This window comes from Sciurus carolinensis, chromosome 2 (assembly GCF_902686445.1).
Source record: "Sciurus carolinensis chromosome 2, mSciCar1.2, whole genome shotgun sequence".
In the NCBI taxonomy this organism is placed as follows: Eukaryota; Metazoa; Chordata; class Mammalia; order Rodentia; family Sciuridae; genus Sciurus; species Sciurus carolinensis.
Genome location: NC_062214.1, coordinates 173948569 through 173963852, shown reverse-complemented (window position 1 = coordinate 173963852; position 15284 = coordinate 173948569). Strand labels below are relative to the sequence as shown.

The 15284-nt window shown below is 38.4% G+C and overlaps 1 protein-coding gene across 20 annotated transcripts in view; it reads right to left on the bottom strand.

The window, feature by feature from the left end:
* The window catches only part of Ttll5 (tubulin tyrosine ligase like 5), a 266244-nt gene that overhangs the window by 148632 nt on the left and 102328 nt on the right, over nucleotides 1-15284 (bottom strand). For 17 of the 20 annotated variants that reach the window (XR_007107155.1, XM_047540836.1, XM_047540832.1 and 14 more), the window contains 4 exons: nucleotides 14216-14254; nucleotides 7225-7382; nucleotides 6009-6315; nucleotides 1566-1686 (listed from right to left, as the gene is read on the bottom strand). Coding sequence is in view for 19 of the 20 variants with exons in the window: in XM_047540836.1 (XP_047396792.1) it covers nucleotides 1566-1686; nucleotides 6009-6315; nucleotides 7225-7382; nucleotides 14216-14254 (625 nt within the window). In the remaining variant the exon portion in view is untranslated. The remainder of the gene's footprint in view (nucleotides 1-1565; nucleotides 1687-6008; nucleotides 6316-7224; nucleotides 7383-14215; nucleotides 14255-15284) is intronic. The other 3 variants (XM_047540825.1, XM_047540828.1, XM_047540819.1) reach the window with 1 other exon arrangement.

The window sequence follows — 15284 nt, the reverse complement described above, 5'->3', positions numbered from 1 at the left end:
AGAATCTCAAACACTAACCAGGCAAGAGAGGGCAGCTCTACAACTATCTTCCTCATAACCAAAACCACTGTCACAATCGTCACAATGGTCTGGGTTTGCTCTCTGGATATATTTTCAAGAAAGAATTCATGGAACTGGAGTTAAGTTTGCAGAGTTGATCCTATATATTCTTATAGAAAGCCTCACAGAAGTCCCGTGTGACTTCTAAGCCAGCATTTCAGCAGTTACTTTCTTTTAAGCTATGTTTTTTTCTTCTTGAATTTGATTTTGGTTCATTGTCCTTCAGTGCCAATTTACTCCAGCTATAAGTGAACAGTCTTATAACCAGAGGGTTGGATTTCACAGTTCTACTCTGCTGTCTTTACTATAGGGTGGTTTAAGTTGCTATATTAAAACATGATTTTTTCACAGTGAAGCAGACAAACTGACTCTCAAAAAGGCAGTCTCAATTTTCCACTTGGAAAGAGCAGAGCTAACATTTTCCACTGATGGTTGAAGGATTATTCACAACACACAAGTTTTTATCTCTGAGTTGTACTGGCTACTTTAAATTCACAAGTTGTTTTCTGGAATAACTAACATGTTTTTATAACAAGCCTCACATAAAGACTTGCCTTTTGTATGCAAAAGACTAAAAATTAGAGTAGGGTCACCACTATGTGGGATAAAGGATGCAAGTTTCTCCGACTTAAAGGTCCCTCTCTTTTTGGTGACAGATCCCTGTTGTTAAAATGGCTATGTAAGGGTTGTGGCTTCTTTTATAAGTTCTGGCCTTAACGAAGAGTTTTAAGTTCCTTATCACTGTGATCCAAAAACAACAACGATGACAACAACAAAAACTTCCTAAAATGTTAAATCCCAACCTGTCCAAATGACTGATATTCAGTCAAAACCACCACACAAGGCAGATTTCAGATATCCAAGAATTTTATAAAGGTACAACTGGTAAAGAAAAAATGTTTAAGTCAGAGAGGATGATGTGTTCTGAGAGGGCCTATGACAAGGCGGCGACTTTTGAAGAGCTAAGGTGACTTCTTAGGACAAAAAATGAATGGTTTATGACACCTGAAAAAAGTGGAAGAGAGGTCAGGTACAGGTATAACACCTGGGCTCAAGTTCTAGCTTCACCACATAGAAGCTGGCGAACAACAAAGACCTAGAGAAGTCTGTTTCCTCATCCGTAAAATGGGGATGACCATGCCCACCTCAAAGAGTTAATAAAACATGAGGATGTTTGAGAAAAGACAGTAAATTGTTATTCTTCTTGAGGGCTATGCACAGGGCTTAACATCAAATGAGCAATCAATTTCCATTTTCAAATGAAATAAATCAGTGCTCTCCTTAAGTAGCATAATGAACACGACTCCAGGTCAAAGATTTGTGTCACATCACATTAAAGTTAAGAGTAATCTAGAAATTTTACTATGCAATAATGCTTTTACCAGAAGAATATACAAAAGAGATAGAAAAGGGGGGAAGGGAGGGAAAAGAAAGGAAAGGAGGAGGAGGGAAAACAAAAACAAAGAAAAAGGGCAAGTTGAAGGTTCCAAGGGGAAGAGCCTCACCATCTGTTCATCCTCTTTGGCAGCCCAACTGGCACTGAGGGTCTGACTTCCACTGTCCTTCGTCAGGCGAACTTGAACATGCTGGAGATAGGCAGAGAATGCTATTCGGGCCTGCACTTTGCTATAGAAATCCAAAACAATACACGGTTATGAGACAGAGTGGTGATTCTACCAAATGTGTACCTGTCTCTCTCAAAGTGGCCTCTGATGATCCTTCCATTAGGATGGCTAAGAAATATGAAGCCCATCATGTACTGAATAAAGAATCCCAGTTCTAAACAATACATGAGGTTTAAATTTTTTTCTTATTAAAAGAATCAGATATGGAGAATTCTATTTAAATTCTCATTACTGGCATGGGGGAAAAATTAAAAAACCAGATTTCCTACTCATTATGTTATCTATTTGAACTTTTTAACTCTATTCTTGGGAGAATGGACAAAAGTACTGAATTCTCCCAAGAAACATTGTAGTAAGTTTTTTGTTTGTTTAGGGTTTGAGGTTTGTTATTTTTTGTAGGTGTGTGTTTTGTTGTTTTTGTGTTGGAGGCCTTTGAGGACATATTTATCAGAGAGTGCAAAAGTATGGATTTTGTTATGCCAACTAAGATTTCTAGTGTGCTAAATCTCCCAAACAGGAAATTGATAGATCCTACAAAGGAACTTTTGAGACCATATTTTAAGGTCATGCTTTTCTCAACTACAAGAGAGGAGTGGCTGGAGCCCAGAACAAATGAATGCGGTCCAACAGAGTTTGGCATAGATAAACCAATGGGCCGGGACGAGCCCAGACGTTCAACGAGGAAAAAGCAAGCCTTAGCAGTGGTGACAAGCACCACAGCAACATTGCTGAAGAAGCCATCCATCTTCTGCCTGGACAAGGGGATCTGATCAGGCTATAGTAGGGAAGACCAAGGTACCAGGGAGACAGTGATGATTTTCACTTCGGCTGCTAATTGTGGCAGATCTGTTTTCTTTCAGGCAAGATTTTGGTTACTTCAGCTGATCGGCCTTCTGGCACTGTAGCCAAAATGACATCAGCGATGATTAGGGCCCAACACAAACTGTGTTTACAATCCTCACACATGCAGTCACTGGATGCTTTCTACTCACTGTTCCCCCAAGATTAGGATGAAGGGTTTGTCCAGTGCAAACTGGAAATCCTAAGAGGGTCCAGGTCTAGATTCTATGTGTTTGTTGCATGACTCCAGGGCAAGGGAGTTGGGCTGGGTAGTCCACTTGCTTTTTAGAGTTTCATACGTAAGAGTCTCAGAACATGAACTATAATATAAATAAGGCCAAATCTCTGTTACTGACAGGGATAGTTTATAGGAGCATGAGATGAATCTGAAACAATAAACCTGTATATCCAAATGTTCTCAACAATTATATTCTTGTTCACCTAGAGAGTGTGTCTACTATTTTCCCCTTCACCATCTCCATAACCTTTACCTCCACAACAAATGATTTTTAAGTCAAAATACATTAAAAAGATTGTTCACTGTGGGGAACAAATTCATATGCAACATAATAAGCAAAAAAGTGTTTTGGACATCTCCAAATGTAGCAGAATACTCAACTGCATTGACTGGTCCCTTTATACTAAAGTATGAAGGTCTTTTTTTTTTTTTTTTTTTTTTTTTTTTTTTTGCATGAAGGTCTTTTGAATAGGGAATTATTGCTCATAAGTTGGTATTTCAATCATTGTTTTCTTGAAAAGTCAAATGGAAAAGTACTGAGTTTTTCATTTCTATAAACCTTACTAAAGAGATGCCTGCAATGTTAATTCTAAGATTGTCTCAAAGTTGTTGATCAGCTAGTCATTTGTAGCACACCCTCCCCAAACACCAAAAAAGAAAAGAAAAGAAAGAATGAATGAATGAAAACCAGAATGAATCACACCAAAGGAACTTATTTTTAAAACCCAACGGGTTGTCTAGATGTCAGCATATGAAACATACAACAACAGGCTGTGCCTGCAATCTCAAGCCCTCGATGTCGCCCCTCCCCAGACCTCTTGCTAGCTACTGAGATGCCCCACAGGACAACAAGCAGCTTTGGGGAACACAGTCTGAAATCTACACTAATACACCCTGCAATTCTAACAGTTTACTTGTAAGAAGTGAGATCCCTAAGATTTATGAAGAAGTAATTTATTTCTATAACAGCTAAGGAGAATGTTATTGCTGGAAAGGAACTCAGGATACAGTCCAGTGGTTTTCAGATGTTCTATTTTCAATTCACTGGAATCTTTTTTTCCCCTCCAGAAAGCAGTTGGAAAAACCCTTGTCTAACCCCACACCTTGGCTTGACAGGAAAGGAAACTGAGGCCTATAGAAGCTCTTTGACTTGCCTCTGATCACATAACGAGTTGGGCACACTAGAAGACCAGTGCCCAGGTATGCTGATTGAGTTCATAAGACCTGAGCTCACTAATGAACTATTCTCATTCTCCATGACTCTGCTGCAAACATGAAATCTATGCCCCCACATGCCAATGTCACCCTTCAGCCTCTCAGTATGACATCTGGCCTATAACTAGAAAAAAAAGGTCGTCGTGCCAAACACCAACACCTCCCTGCTTTTTAGCTTCTATGTACTGCGCTCTTCCCACAGTCCTCTCCTTCTGACTTTCAGAGAGAGATACCCCTCCCCAGCCTCTTTCCACATTCCTTTAGGATCCTCCTTGGTCAATATATCCATTTCTGCATCTCTAATCCTCTGTCCATCAAACCTCCTTCTCTTAGCTGGTTCTCTCCCCGATGTGATCTTTATCTTCCTTTCATTGCCAATCCCTTTGAAAAAGTTCCTTTGCACTTGGAGTCCTGGTTCTTCAGCTCACAAATCCAGGAGTCTCTTTTCATTCCTTATCACCACTAGAGTGGCTAGGGCACCCTAGAGGCCTAACATCTCCCCTTAGAGCTTTTTTACATACTATGCCCTCCCACCTTTATGCCTCTCTCTAATTCTAGGTCTTTTTACTGACTTACTCATTTAACAGTGGTGTTCCCCAGGGCCCCATGCTCTTCCTTTTCTCCTTGGTGAATTACAGAATTGCCAGTTTCATCCACTTGGAAGGCCTTGCCCTACAAAGTTGTATTTTCACTGTCTTCACTGTGTCTCAAATGAAACCTGTTATTTCTTCATGAAATAATTCCTACGTCCCTAATGATGACTGATGGCATCACCAGGTTGACAAATGTGAACATAAATCTCTGCCACTTGTTACCTTGCAAATTCCACAGAGCCCGTCCTAGTCTCTCCATTCCTACAGCTACTGCTCTGGTCAATGCCTTCATCTTCCTGGTTCTGGACAATTCCCACTTCTCTAACCCACTTCTCTGACCCAAAAATGGTTGACCCAAAATGCAACCCAAATTTACTTTTTAAAATGAGACTAGACTATCATGCATCTGTTTAAAAATCATTCAGAAAATGCTCCCCTTAGGGTCCTAGTAATTGACCATCATCCAAATTGTTAGTCTCATTTCTTTCCACACTCTGTCCACACAACTCTCTACTACTCTAGTTGGTATCTCATAAACGCATCATGCTCCTCCCAATGTCGGGGCCTTGTATTTTCGGTTCTGCCTCAAGTATTCTGCCCCTTGACATTAACATGACTGACTCCTCATCATTCAAAACTCACCTCAAAGGTTGCCTCTTCATGCCTGACCACTATGGTCTGAGGAAGCCTCTGCCTCATCACTGGAACATGACACCAACTACTGTCTTCAGAGTATTTCTCACCACCTGGACCTGCCTGTTTATCTGGTCACTGTCAGTGTTCCCCATCAGACCAGACTACAAGCTCCAAAGTCTTGCCTTGGTCCCCACTGTAATGCCTAGCACAATTCTTGGCACAGGGCAGGTGCTCAGTAAACACGGGTTGAGGAACCAAATGAACGCCTACACAGTTCTATTTCGCCGTGCTTTCCTCTTCTCCATAGGGCTCCACACTTGGCTGGTGCTGCCCAAGCCTCCTGCAGTCCTACTTAGCAGCCAGGGCCTGGTGTAATACTGCCTCCTCCGGGCGCCTTTCTGGCCCTTCAAAGACTCACCATTATTCCTTTTTCTGTCTCCTAAGAGCAGTTTGTTCTTACAAGGGGACAGAGCCCCAGGTCCTTAAGGGGCTCCCAAACTCAACCTTGAACTGATTGAGCAACTTGAATGAAACCTTGTGCTCTTAGTGACTGACACTAATGCCCAGCAAATATCTGTTAAGCCCAATAAGACCTGGGATTGTGTCACAGCTCTACCATGGACAAGGCACTGAACCTAAGGCCCAGAGGCCTTCACAATAGCAATGTCCAATCACAGTCATGAGTTCACAGGACTTGTGTGAATATTGAATGAAAAATGACTGTCAGGCCGTTAAAAAAGTACCAGGTACACAAGTTAGCCACGATTAGTTTCACTATTACAATCACAAAAGGTAACTTGCCTTAGATTTCCATTATCTTGCAGAATCTGCATCAGGTTGAACTTAGGCTCTGGTTCCTGAGTATCGATTTTGCAGCACTGTTCACCTTTATTATTCCATTCGGAAACCTTCATGGAATTGTCTTTGGATGAATTTTCTACCATCACAGTTAATGAGGGTGAATATTTGGTTTGATTTTCTCCAAGAGACCCTGCAGACTCCTCCTGGGAAGCTTCCTGCTCTTCATCTTCATTGTCTAATGCAACTTCTTCCTCCTCTTCACTCTCTGTCTCAGTTTTAACATTCATTTCAGCTGGTTGGGTAATCACTAAATGCGAAGAATCACTAATGTTGCTGAAAAAAGGATTAAATTTTCCTCTCTCCCAATACCTTCCTTTTATCTTTGCAGTAAAGACCCACTTCTAAATAAAACCACAAACAAGGCACAAAATTAACAGCAACTACATGCCACTCTCTAATCTTATATATTGTAAAACAGATTATCTTCATTCAAATTGATATTTCTCATCATATCAACAGCTTAAGGCAACAAATGAAAACCTCCCCCCCAAAAAACCCCACACTCTTAACTGAGTAACCAATCAAAAAAGGCACCCAGCATAGAGGCATAAAGAATAGGGGAACACCTTCCTGTCATGTTTGTTCATTGTCCCTTTCCTCCATTGCCTGGCAGGCTCTGTAAGAACCATCTTTTTTATTTACCAATGAAAGTCCAATGACTAATATGCTACCTGACACAGGTGCTCTACAAAGGAGGGAAGCAGGGGAAAGAGGAAATCAGCCTCTTAGTCAATTAAAAATAGACCTGCAACACGGGAGAATATGAGAGAAGGAAATTCCCCTTTGTCTAACATAGTTACATCATTTTGCAATTTCAAAGGATGAACCGGACTTACCTACTCAAAAACCCAAGAGTAGTGTTCAGAATTCCATTAAACTCAAGGTAATATTATTTCTCAAGTATCAGGTATTTGTATGATGGTGGAATAGGGCAAGACCCAAAAGCTGTATACTTCGTATACTCTTCAATACAAATATTGTGGAATGGAAGGTTTAACACTCATTTTGAAATCAAGTTTCAGAGAGGAGGACTATAAAACAAAAATGAGTGCATGTGATGAGGAAAGTTCTGGCTCATTAAGTGCTGAGCAGGAAGCTGTGAACCTGCTGGCAGGACCCACTTTACATAGCTTGGGGAAAGCCCACAGGCAGGTACCTGGGTATTTTGGCCTCACTGCCCTCAATCTGCCACTCCGTCTTCTACGTTTTCGCACCTCCAGAGACAGGAGCTTTCTCTCGTAAAGAGCAGCATGCAGCTTGGCCTTTGAATTCACACTCTCTACCTTCAGTTCTGGTGCCCCATCCACAGTCATCCTAGGGGAAAAACAACAGAACAGCTACAGCCTTTGGAAAGTTCTCTCCTTCATCCACAGGTAAACTCAGAATTCTGTAAGGATAAGTGAATGGGTATGGTAACTACAGTGAATTCTAAAAGGTTTGACAGATAAAGGGGAATACAGGAATTCTATTAAAACCTCACTAGTGGTCTACCTGAAGTTGTTAAAAGGTTCTGAACAAAAATCTACCTAAAGAGAGTGTTTAAGGCTCACAGGGGAAGTGTCTCAGTGAAAAGTTAACAAGACTAAGGACCTCACCAAGTCTCAAGCATCCCAACATGAGGTCCTGCTGAGGCCACTGCACTCCTTTAGGTCCTGCTTAGCTCCAGGAGGAGGTGGGAGAGATAGCAGGACTTCTCCAGGTGTGCAGTGAAGGACAGAGTTACAGACAGAGGCACAGGAAAGGGAAGGCAGAAATGGAGGACAAGGCCAAACTCAGGTCATGAATGAGAAATGGGATGGGCAAAGGGGGCTGCTAGCAGTCACAGCAGTCATTAAACAGGACCAATTACAAATTAGGGAAGTGTTTGATTTCAGGTCCAATTCAGACAAGGACTGGCTGAAGTACTGGGCAGACAGAGATAAACAGGTCAGAAGAAGAGAGAGGGTGCTGGGTAATTGAGCCAGGAAAGCAGGATCCATGGCAGTGTCTGAAAACATGCAGCTAACTCACTCTGAATGCTAAGAACTCAAGATTTAACTGGTTATCTCTGAACTCTCTAGAACTCAAAATATATTCCCTTTGAGGTCAAGGAATCACCCTAATTCCTCTGGGAGTTTTTGGTTTCTAAGTACGATGGAGAGGCTGCTATCTTTTACACCCTTTAGAACTTTCGGGGTGGATGGAGAGGGCAGGGAATCTTTTGGAAGTGTTCTCTACAGAACAGGATATTGAGCCAAGAGCAAGGTCCTGACACTGGAAACAGGAATGGGAAGTGGGAAGCTAATTAATGAACTTTTTTTCTTCTTTCTTTTTTTGAGGCCAGTCTCACTATGTTGTCCAGGCTGGCCTCAAACTCCTGAGCTCAAACAATCCCCTTTTCAGCCTCCCAAATGGCTGTGATTATAGGCACTCATTCAACTCTATCTTCTTTCATAGTCCCAAAGACTGAAGCATGCAAACACAAAGGTATGAAAATAAATATTTAGGAAGTTAAAAAATAAAATAAGTAAAATCATCCAAAACCATTTATTTAATATTATCTGGCTAACTTGATTAAATCTAATAATTGTATAGGCAAACATTAACACAGGTAGACATGAATTTTCTATCCAATATGCTCATGAGTGTTTTTTTCCCAAAGACATGTCTTTTAAAAATTTAATGTGATTTAAAGTCCAGTAAGTTTATGCTCATAAACCAATGTCCACTAAATAAGTAAGACTGTTTCTGCCTACACTCCTACACTGCCAAAACACTTTTTTTTTTTTTTTTTTTTTTTGGTACCAGGGATTGAACACAGGGACACTTAACCACTGAGCCACATCCCTTTAAAAATTTTTTTTTGAGACAGGGTCTCATTAAGTCCTTAAGGCTTCACTAAGTTGTTGAGATTGGCTTTGAACTTGTGATACTCCTGCCTCAGCCTCCCAAGCCCCTGGGATTAAAGGCATGTGCCACCGGGCCCAGCAGAACACAATTCTTTAGGGGAAAAAAATGATTTTTTGGGGGGCAATTATCAATAAAAACCCAATAAAAAGACTCTGAAAACACAAATCCTAAAAGCTGAGAGATAAAGAAAAGCAGTAAGAATTTCCTTTTCTACGGGCATTTTTAAGTAATAATATGAACTAAAAGATCTTGGGTGGACAGATAAATCCTACTAGTACAAGGGATGGAGAAGATGGAATGTGGGGAAAGGTGTGAATCTAAGCTGCTCTGGGTGTTGATCACCGGCTAATTAGCAATTCAGTTCTCTATAAATAAGTTGTAATATCTTTTAGTTATATCTATTTCATTTTCTTTTTTCAATGTTTTATTATAAAAATATTGAAACAAAAGTTTAAAAGAATTACAAAGTGAACATCCATATACCTACCCATCATCCAGTCTACAATGACTACTTCACAGTATTGGTTTCATCATATCTATATGCAATCATACATTCCTCTATCCATCCACCAATCCATTTAATTTTCAAAGCATTTCCAAGTTTCAGACCAATAGTGCATTTCGCTCCTAAAACATTTCAACTTATAATCATCACTACTTGGAATTCAATATTTTGCTTTAAAGAATTTTCTTAGAGTAAAAACTTAAGAATGAAATAACCAAATATTAAATATCACGATAAATTTTAATAAATGCCTACAACTATATAATCCAAACTAATATTACTATCAACTCAGAAAGTTCTTGTGCCTGTTTCCAGTTAATTTCTCCCTAACACCTTAAAGGCAATTGGTGTTTGAGTTTTCATCATGTTCATTTTGCCTGTTTCAAAACTTCATACAAAAGGAACCACAGTCTGAACTCGTTTGTGTAAAGCTTCTTGTATTCAGCATGTATCTGGGCATCAGTATTCATCAACTTTTATTATAGAGTAGCAAGCACTAAGCAATCCAATTGATCTACTCTCTTGCTGTTGGACACCTGAATTCCTGTTTTGGAATATTATGAGTAAAGCTACTGGTATGATTCATTTTGTGATTACGTCTTTCCTTTCATCTGGGTGAAGATCTCAGAGAGAAATTTACTAGACTTTCTAAGAAGCCAGATGCTTTGTTTAAGATGCTTGTACCAGTTAAAATTACTAAAGGCACCCTATCAGAGTCGTTAGCTCCCTCTCCTCACTAACAGATGGTTCAATCAGACCTTCTACTAGGTGCTCAGTGGTACATCATGGTTTTAATTCACAATTCTCTGTGTTGTTAAGCACATTTTCATGAGCCTGTTGGCTACTCACATATCTTCAAGTATCTGTTCAAATATTTTACCCATTTGTAACGGAACTATCTTTTTATTCTTTAGTTGTAGTGTTTGATAGATTTTTCTAGATACTAATTCTTCAACAGATATAGTTGATGAATATCTCCGTTCAGTCCATAGCTTGCCTAATCATTTTCTTATGATGAAGTTTTAATTTCAAGGAAATCTAACTTTTTAAAATTTATTGCTGTTATGTCTAAAAACTTTTTCCAAATGCAAAGACAAAAATATTCTATATTTTCCTCGGCAAGTCTTATGTGAATAGCTTTTATGTTTATGTCTATGAATTGCCTCTTATTTCTGCAGCAGACAGGGGCTGAGGTTCATTTAAAAGATGATATCTAGTTGTTTCAACCCCATTTGTTAAAAAGAGTTCCCTCGCTAGGCATAGTGGTGTATGCCTATAATCCCAGCTACTCAGGAGGCCCAGGCAGGAGATTTTGAGTTCAAGGCCAGCCTGGGAAACTTAGCAACACCTGGTCTCAAAATTAACAATGAAAAAGGTTGGGAATGTAGTTCAGTAGTAGAGCACCCCTCACTGGGTTCCACCCTCAGTACTTAAAAAAAAAAAAGTTTCTTTTCCCTGCTGGACTACTTTCAGCCTTCTGCTGCAAATCTAATGACCATATAAATACGGGCCCATTTCTGGGCTGTATTCTGTTGCAATGACATGTGTGCCTCCATCTTGACTGCTATGGCATCAAATATCTAAGCCAGGTTCTCTAAATCTTACTCAAGATCACTTTGGATTTTCTAGATTCTTTGCATTTCCATATAAATTTTAAAAGTGGCTCAGTTTCTACAAAAAGAATGTACTAGAATAACGATTGAGTTTCTACTGGATCTTTAGACTCATCTTAGGAGAATGGATATTTCAACAATACTGCGTCTACCAATTCCAGGGCACAGCGGCTCTCTCCCTTCATGTCTTTCAGTACTAGTTTTTAGTTTATAGCTTTTGATTTGTAAGTATTAAACATATTTCATTATATTTATATCTAAGTATTTTATGTTTTCAAATGCTAGTACAAATAGAATTTTATGTTTCACTTTCAAATTATTATTAGCCAGTATATTAAAACTCAACAGGTTTTAGTATATTGATCATGTGTTCTAAGACCTCACTACACGCACCTATATGATCTTGTAGTTCTTCTGTGGATGCCTTTGGATTTGCTACTAACTTGATTATGTCATCCAAGAATGAAGACATTTTACTTCTTGCCTTCTAGTCTGTATGCCTTTTGCTTTTCTCTTCCTTGCTTCATCACACTGCATAGGGCCTCTGGCACAATGTGAATAAAAGTGGTGAGTGGACACCTTGCATCCTTACTCATCAACAGGAAAGGACTTCAATATTTTACGAGACATGATGTTAGTGACAGTTTCACATATGGTTTTATCGGATTGAAGACGCTCCTTGACGCTCCTTTCTGTTCCTGATTTGCTGAGTTTTTCTCATAAAATATGCTTTGAATTTCATCAGCTGTGGTTTTTCTTGGCAGGGTTATCTAATGAAATAATCATTTAGTTTTTCTCCTTTATGGCGAATTATATTGACATTTTTCCAATATTAAACCTGGGTTGGGGATGTAATTCAGAGGCAGAGTAGTTGCCTAGCTTATAAAGGGCCCTCAGTTCAGTCACCAGCACTACCAAAAACCAAAGTGAAATCATCCTTGAATCACTGGGGAAAATTTCACTTATTCATATGTAAATTTTACTTACTCATATTTCCTTTTCATATACTGTGGATTAGCCTGATCTAATTTTCTTCTCGCTCTCTCAGATAAGGCCAAGGCAGGCCTCAAACTACTGGCTCGAGTCATCCTCCTGCCTCAGTCTTCCAAGTCACTAGGATTGTAGATGTGCATCATCACATCCAGCTAGATTTATTACTCTTCTTAAAACAAATTTTGTGACTATTCTTGTGAAGGACATTAGCCTATAATTTTCTTCTTTTTTAATGTCAGGTTTTGGCATCAAGGTCATGTTGGTATCACAGAAAGAAGTGGGAAGGATCCCTTTATTTTTGAAGGAGTTTGTGTAAGACAGATCTTATTCTTTCCTCATAGGACTAACAGAATTTGTCAGTTAAACCAATGAGTCTGGAGTGCTCTTTACAGAAAGATTTTCCATTATAAAGTCAATATTCTGAAAAGATACAGTGCTCTTCAAAATGTGTTTTCAGTTTTTGTCAGTTTGGGTAAGTGCCCCCTCATCAAGGGAATTTAGTCATTTCATCTAAGATGTCAGAAAGTAACAGAATAAGGCTGTTAAATAATATTCCTTTAATTCATTTTATGTCCATAGAATCTGTAGTGAATCTGCTCTTCTCTCCCTGATATTGGCATTGTGTATTCTCCCTCTCTTGTTTTTCTAGATCAATTTATCTAAGGGCTTATCGAGGCTAGTAGCTTACCATCGAGTAAGTTTTGGATTTTGTTAATTTCTTTTTTGCTTGTCTTTTATTCAATTATCTGTGCTTTTTATTATTCCCCATCTTTTACTTCTATTTTTGGTTATTTTGCTTTTTCTAGTTTCTTTACGTGGACATTAGATCAGTGATTTAAGTCCTCAGTTTTCCAACATAAGCATTTTAAAGCTATACATTTCCTTCAAAGCATTACTTTACCTGCATCCCACATATTCTGATGCTATATTTTTATACTGAATTCAAATATTTCCTAGATTCCTTGTGATTTCTTCCTTGATCCACAGATTATTTAGAATGTATTGTTTCATTCTCAAATGTTTGGAGATTTTTCTGTTGTTACTGATATCAAATTCCATTGTGGTCAAAGAACATCCTTGGATCATTTCAATCCTTTTAAATATATTAACGCTATTTCATGCTCTGGTGTACGTACTGTATGCCAGCTTTCATTTGTTTATACCTCTATACCACCAAACCCCCTACTGATAGGGATACTAAATGAGTGCTAAACAATGAAGAACAGAACTCAGATCTCAAATATTCTTACTGTGTAAGATTTCTTCTTTTTGTTTCCACTGCCAATTTGATACTTCCTATACTCTAGGAAGTATATTCCTGGACTAAAAACTTGAGAAAATTGATAAACTAAGTGTGATTTTCCTTTGGAAACAAGCTACAAACTTGACTTACTTCAGTTTTCCCCTTAATTAAAAGACAATGTTAATGCTTTCCTTCTTTAAAGAAAAATTAGATTTATGCTTCAAAGGTTTCCTAGATGGAAACCAAATTTATTTTACCTCTTTGTTTTATCTTAACTCTTAGAGGCAATACAAAAAGCTATATATGGAAGGTTTCTTCCTTATTATTATAACACTGCCATTTTTAAAGATGTACAGCACCAACAGGGAATATGTAAAACCTCAAATTCTCCATAACCAGAAGATAATATGTTTACGTTAAAGAGTTTCTGTGGTAGTTGAAGTCTTTAGTAAGGCAAAATTATCTCTGACACATTTCTCTTTTCTGACCAAATGAAAAGTCCCAGGTATTTTGCACCCTTTCAGTTCTGGGGCAAACTGAAAGCAAGTTCGGCTCAGTCCTATAAGACATAGGGTCATAAGCCTCAGAATATCAAGACCAAAGCACAAACTCTTATTTAAATCTAACATGCAATGGTCTTGAAATCTCATTAATATTCTGGTCTCTCTCACTTAGCCATACAAGAATACAGTTATTATCAGTTCAAATGATATACATGTATTTATAAGAAAATAAATCTGTAAAAAGTGGCCACAGAATACCTTTTCAACAGAAAACATTTTTTTATGTTACTATTCATACTGAGCCAAACTAAAAATGATCATATAAAGTATTATGCTTAGTCTGTGCATGGTCACACCATTATGCACATGGAAAGAATTCTCAACTTTTAAAAATCAGTTACCGTGTTCTTCCTGTCAATAAGCTTCTTCTTGGGTTTCCCCTACAGAAGTAGAAAGGACAACTGGGTTAGAGAGTGCTATTCAGATATTCACTCTGGAGTTCACACACACAAACACTCCTCCTGAAATCTTCATTATGGACATTCAACATGAAATCAGAAGAGAAGACGCATTCTAGGGGTTGGGGAGTGGGACATGGATCAATTAGAAATATTCTCAGAGAAGAGCAGAATATTGTGCTGGAGGGAAGATCAATAAAAAACAGAAGGAAAAGAACAGAGATTCTAGAGAAAAATGGTAACAATAACTTGCATGTGTCCATTTGCTTACAAAGCAAATCACATTTATTCCTCTCCACAATCCTGTCAAGAAGGATGTTATTAGCTTTCTTTACATAAAGGAGAGTGATAAAAATAATTCTGCAACCTGCTCACAGTCAGAGCTTAAAGGTTTTACATCTCAACCCAGGACTTGGTTAGGTCTCTTTCTAACCTTCATTGAACTATTTTAGGAAAGGAAAACAAGTTCAATTCTTATGGGGTTCCAAAAAGATGTTCATCAGAAACAGACTTTTCACAACTTAAAATGTGTGTGTGTGTTAAAAAAAAAAAAAAAAAAAAAAAAAAAAAAAAAAAAAGGAGAGAGAGAGAGAGAGACCATGCACTGTCTCTAAACTAGGGTTAGGCTCTAACCACAGGAACTGAGTACCATTCACGTTTAAATAGGCTTTTGTTTCTCTTTCAAAACATTCTCTCATTTGTTTCATTTCATTTCATACATTTTATTTCTGAATGTGTATATTTAGTTCAGCACAATGTTATCACCCTTGAAGATTCTTGTCTTGTGAGCTGCTGAGCAAATTGTATCACCCACCATAAGCACCCCAGTGTTGCCCTTTCATAACGACACACACCTCCTACCTAACCCCCTCCCATTAACTGCTCATTCTAAAATTTTGTCATCTCAAAAAAGTCAGGTAAATAGAATCCCTCAGCATGTAATTTATGAGTTTTCTTTTATGAAGAGACAAATGCAATGCAGATTATATTTATTTTAAAAAGTAGAGTGAAA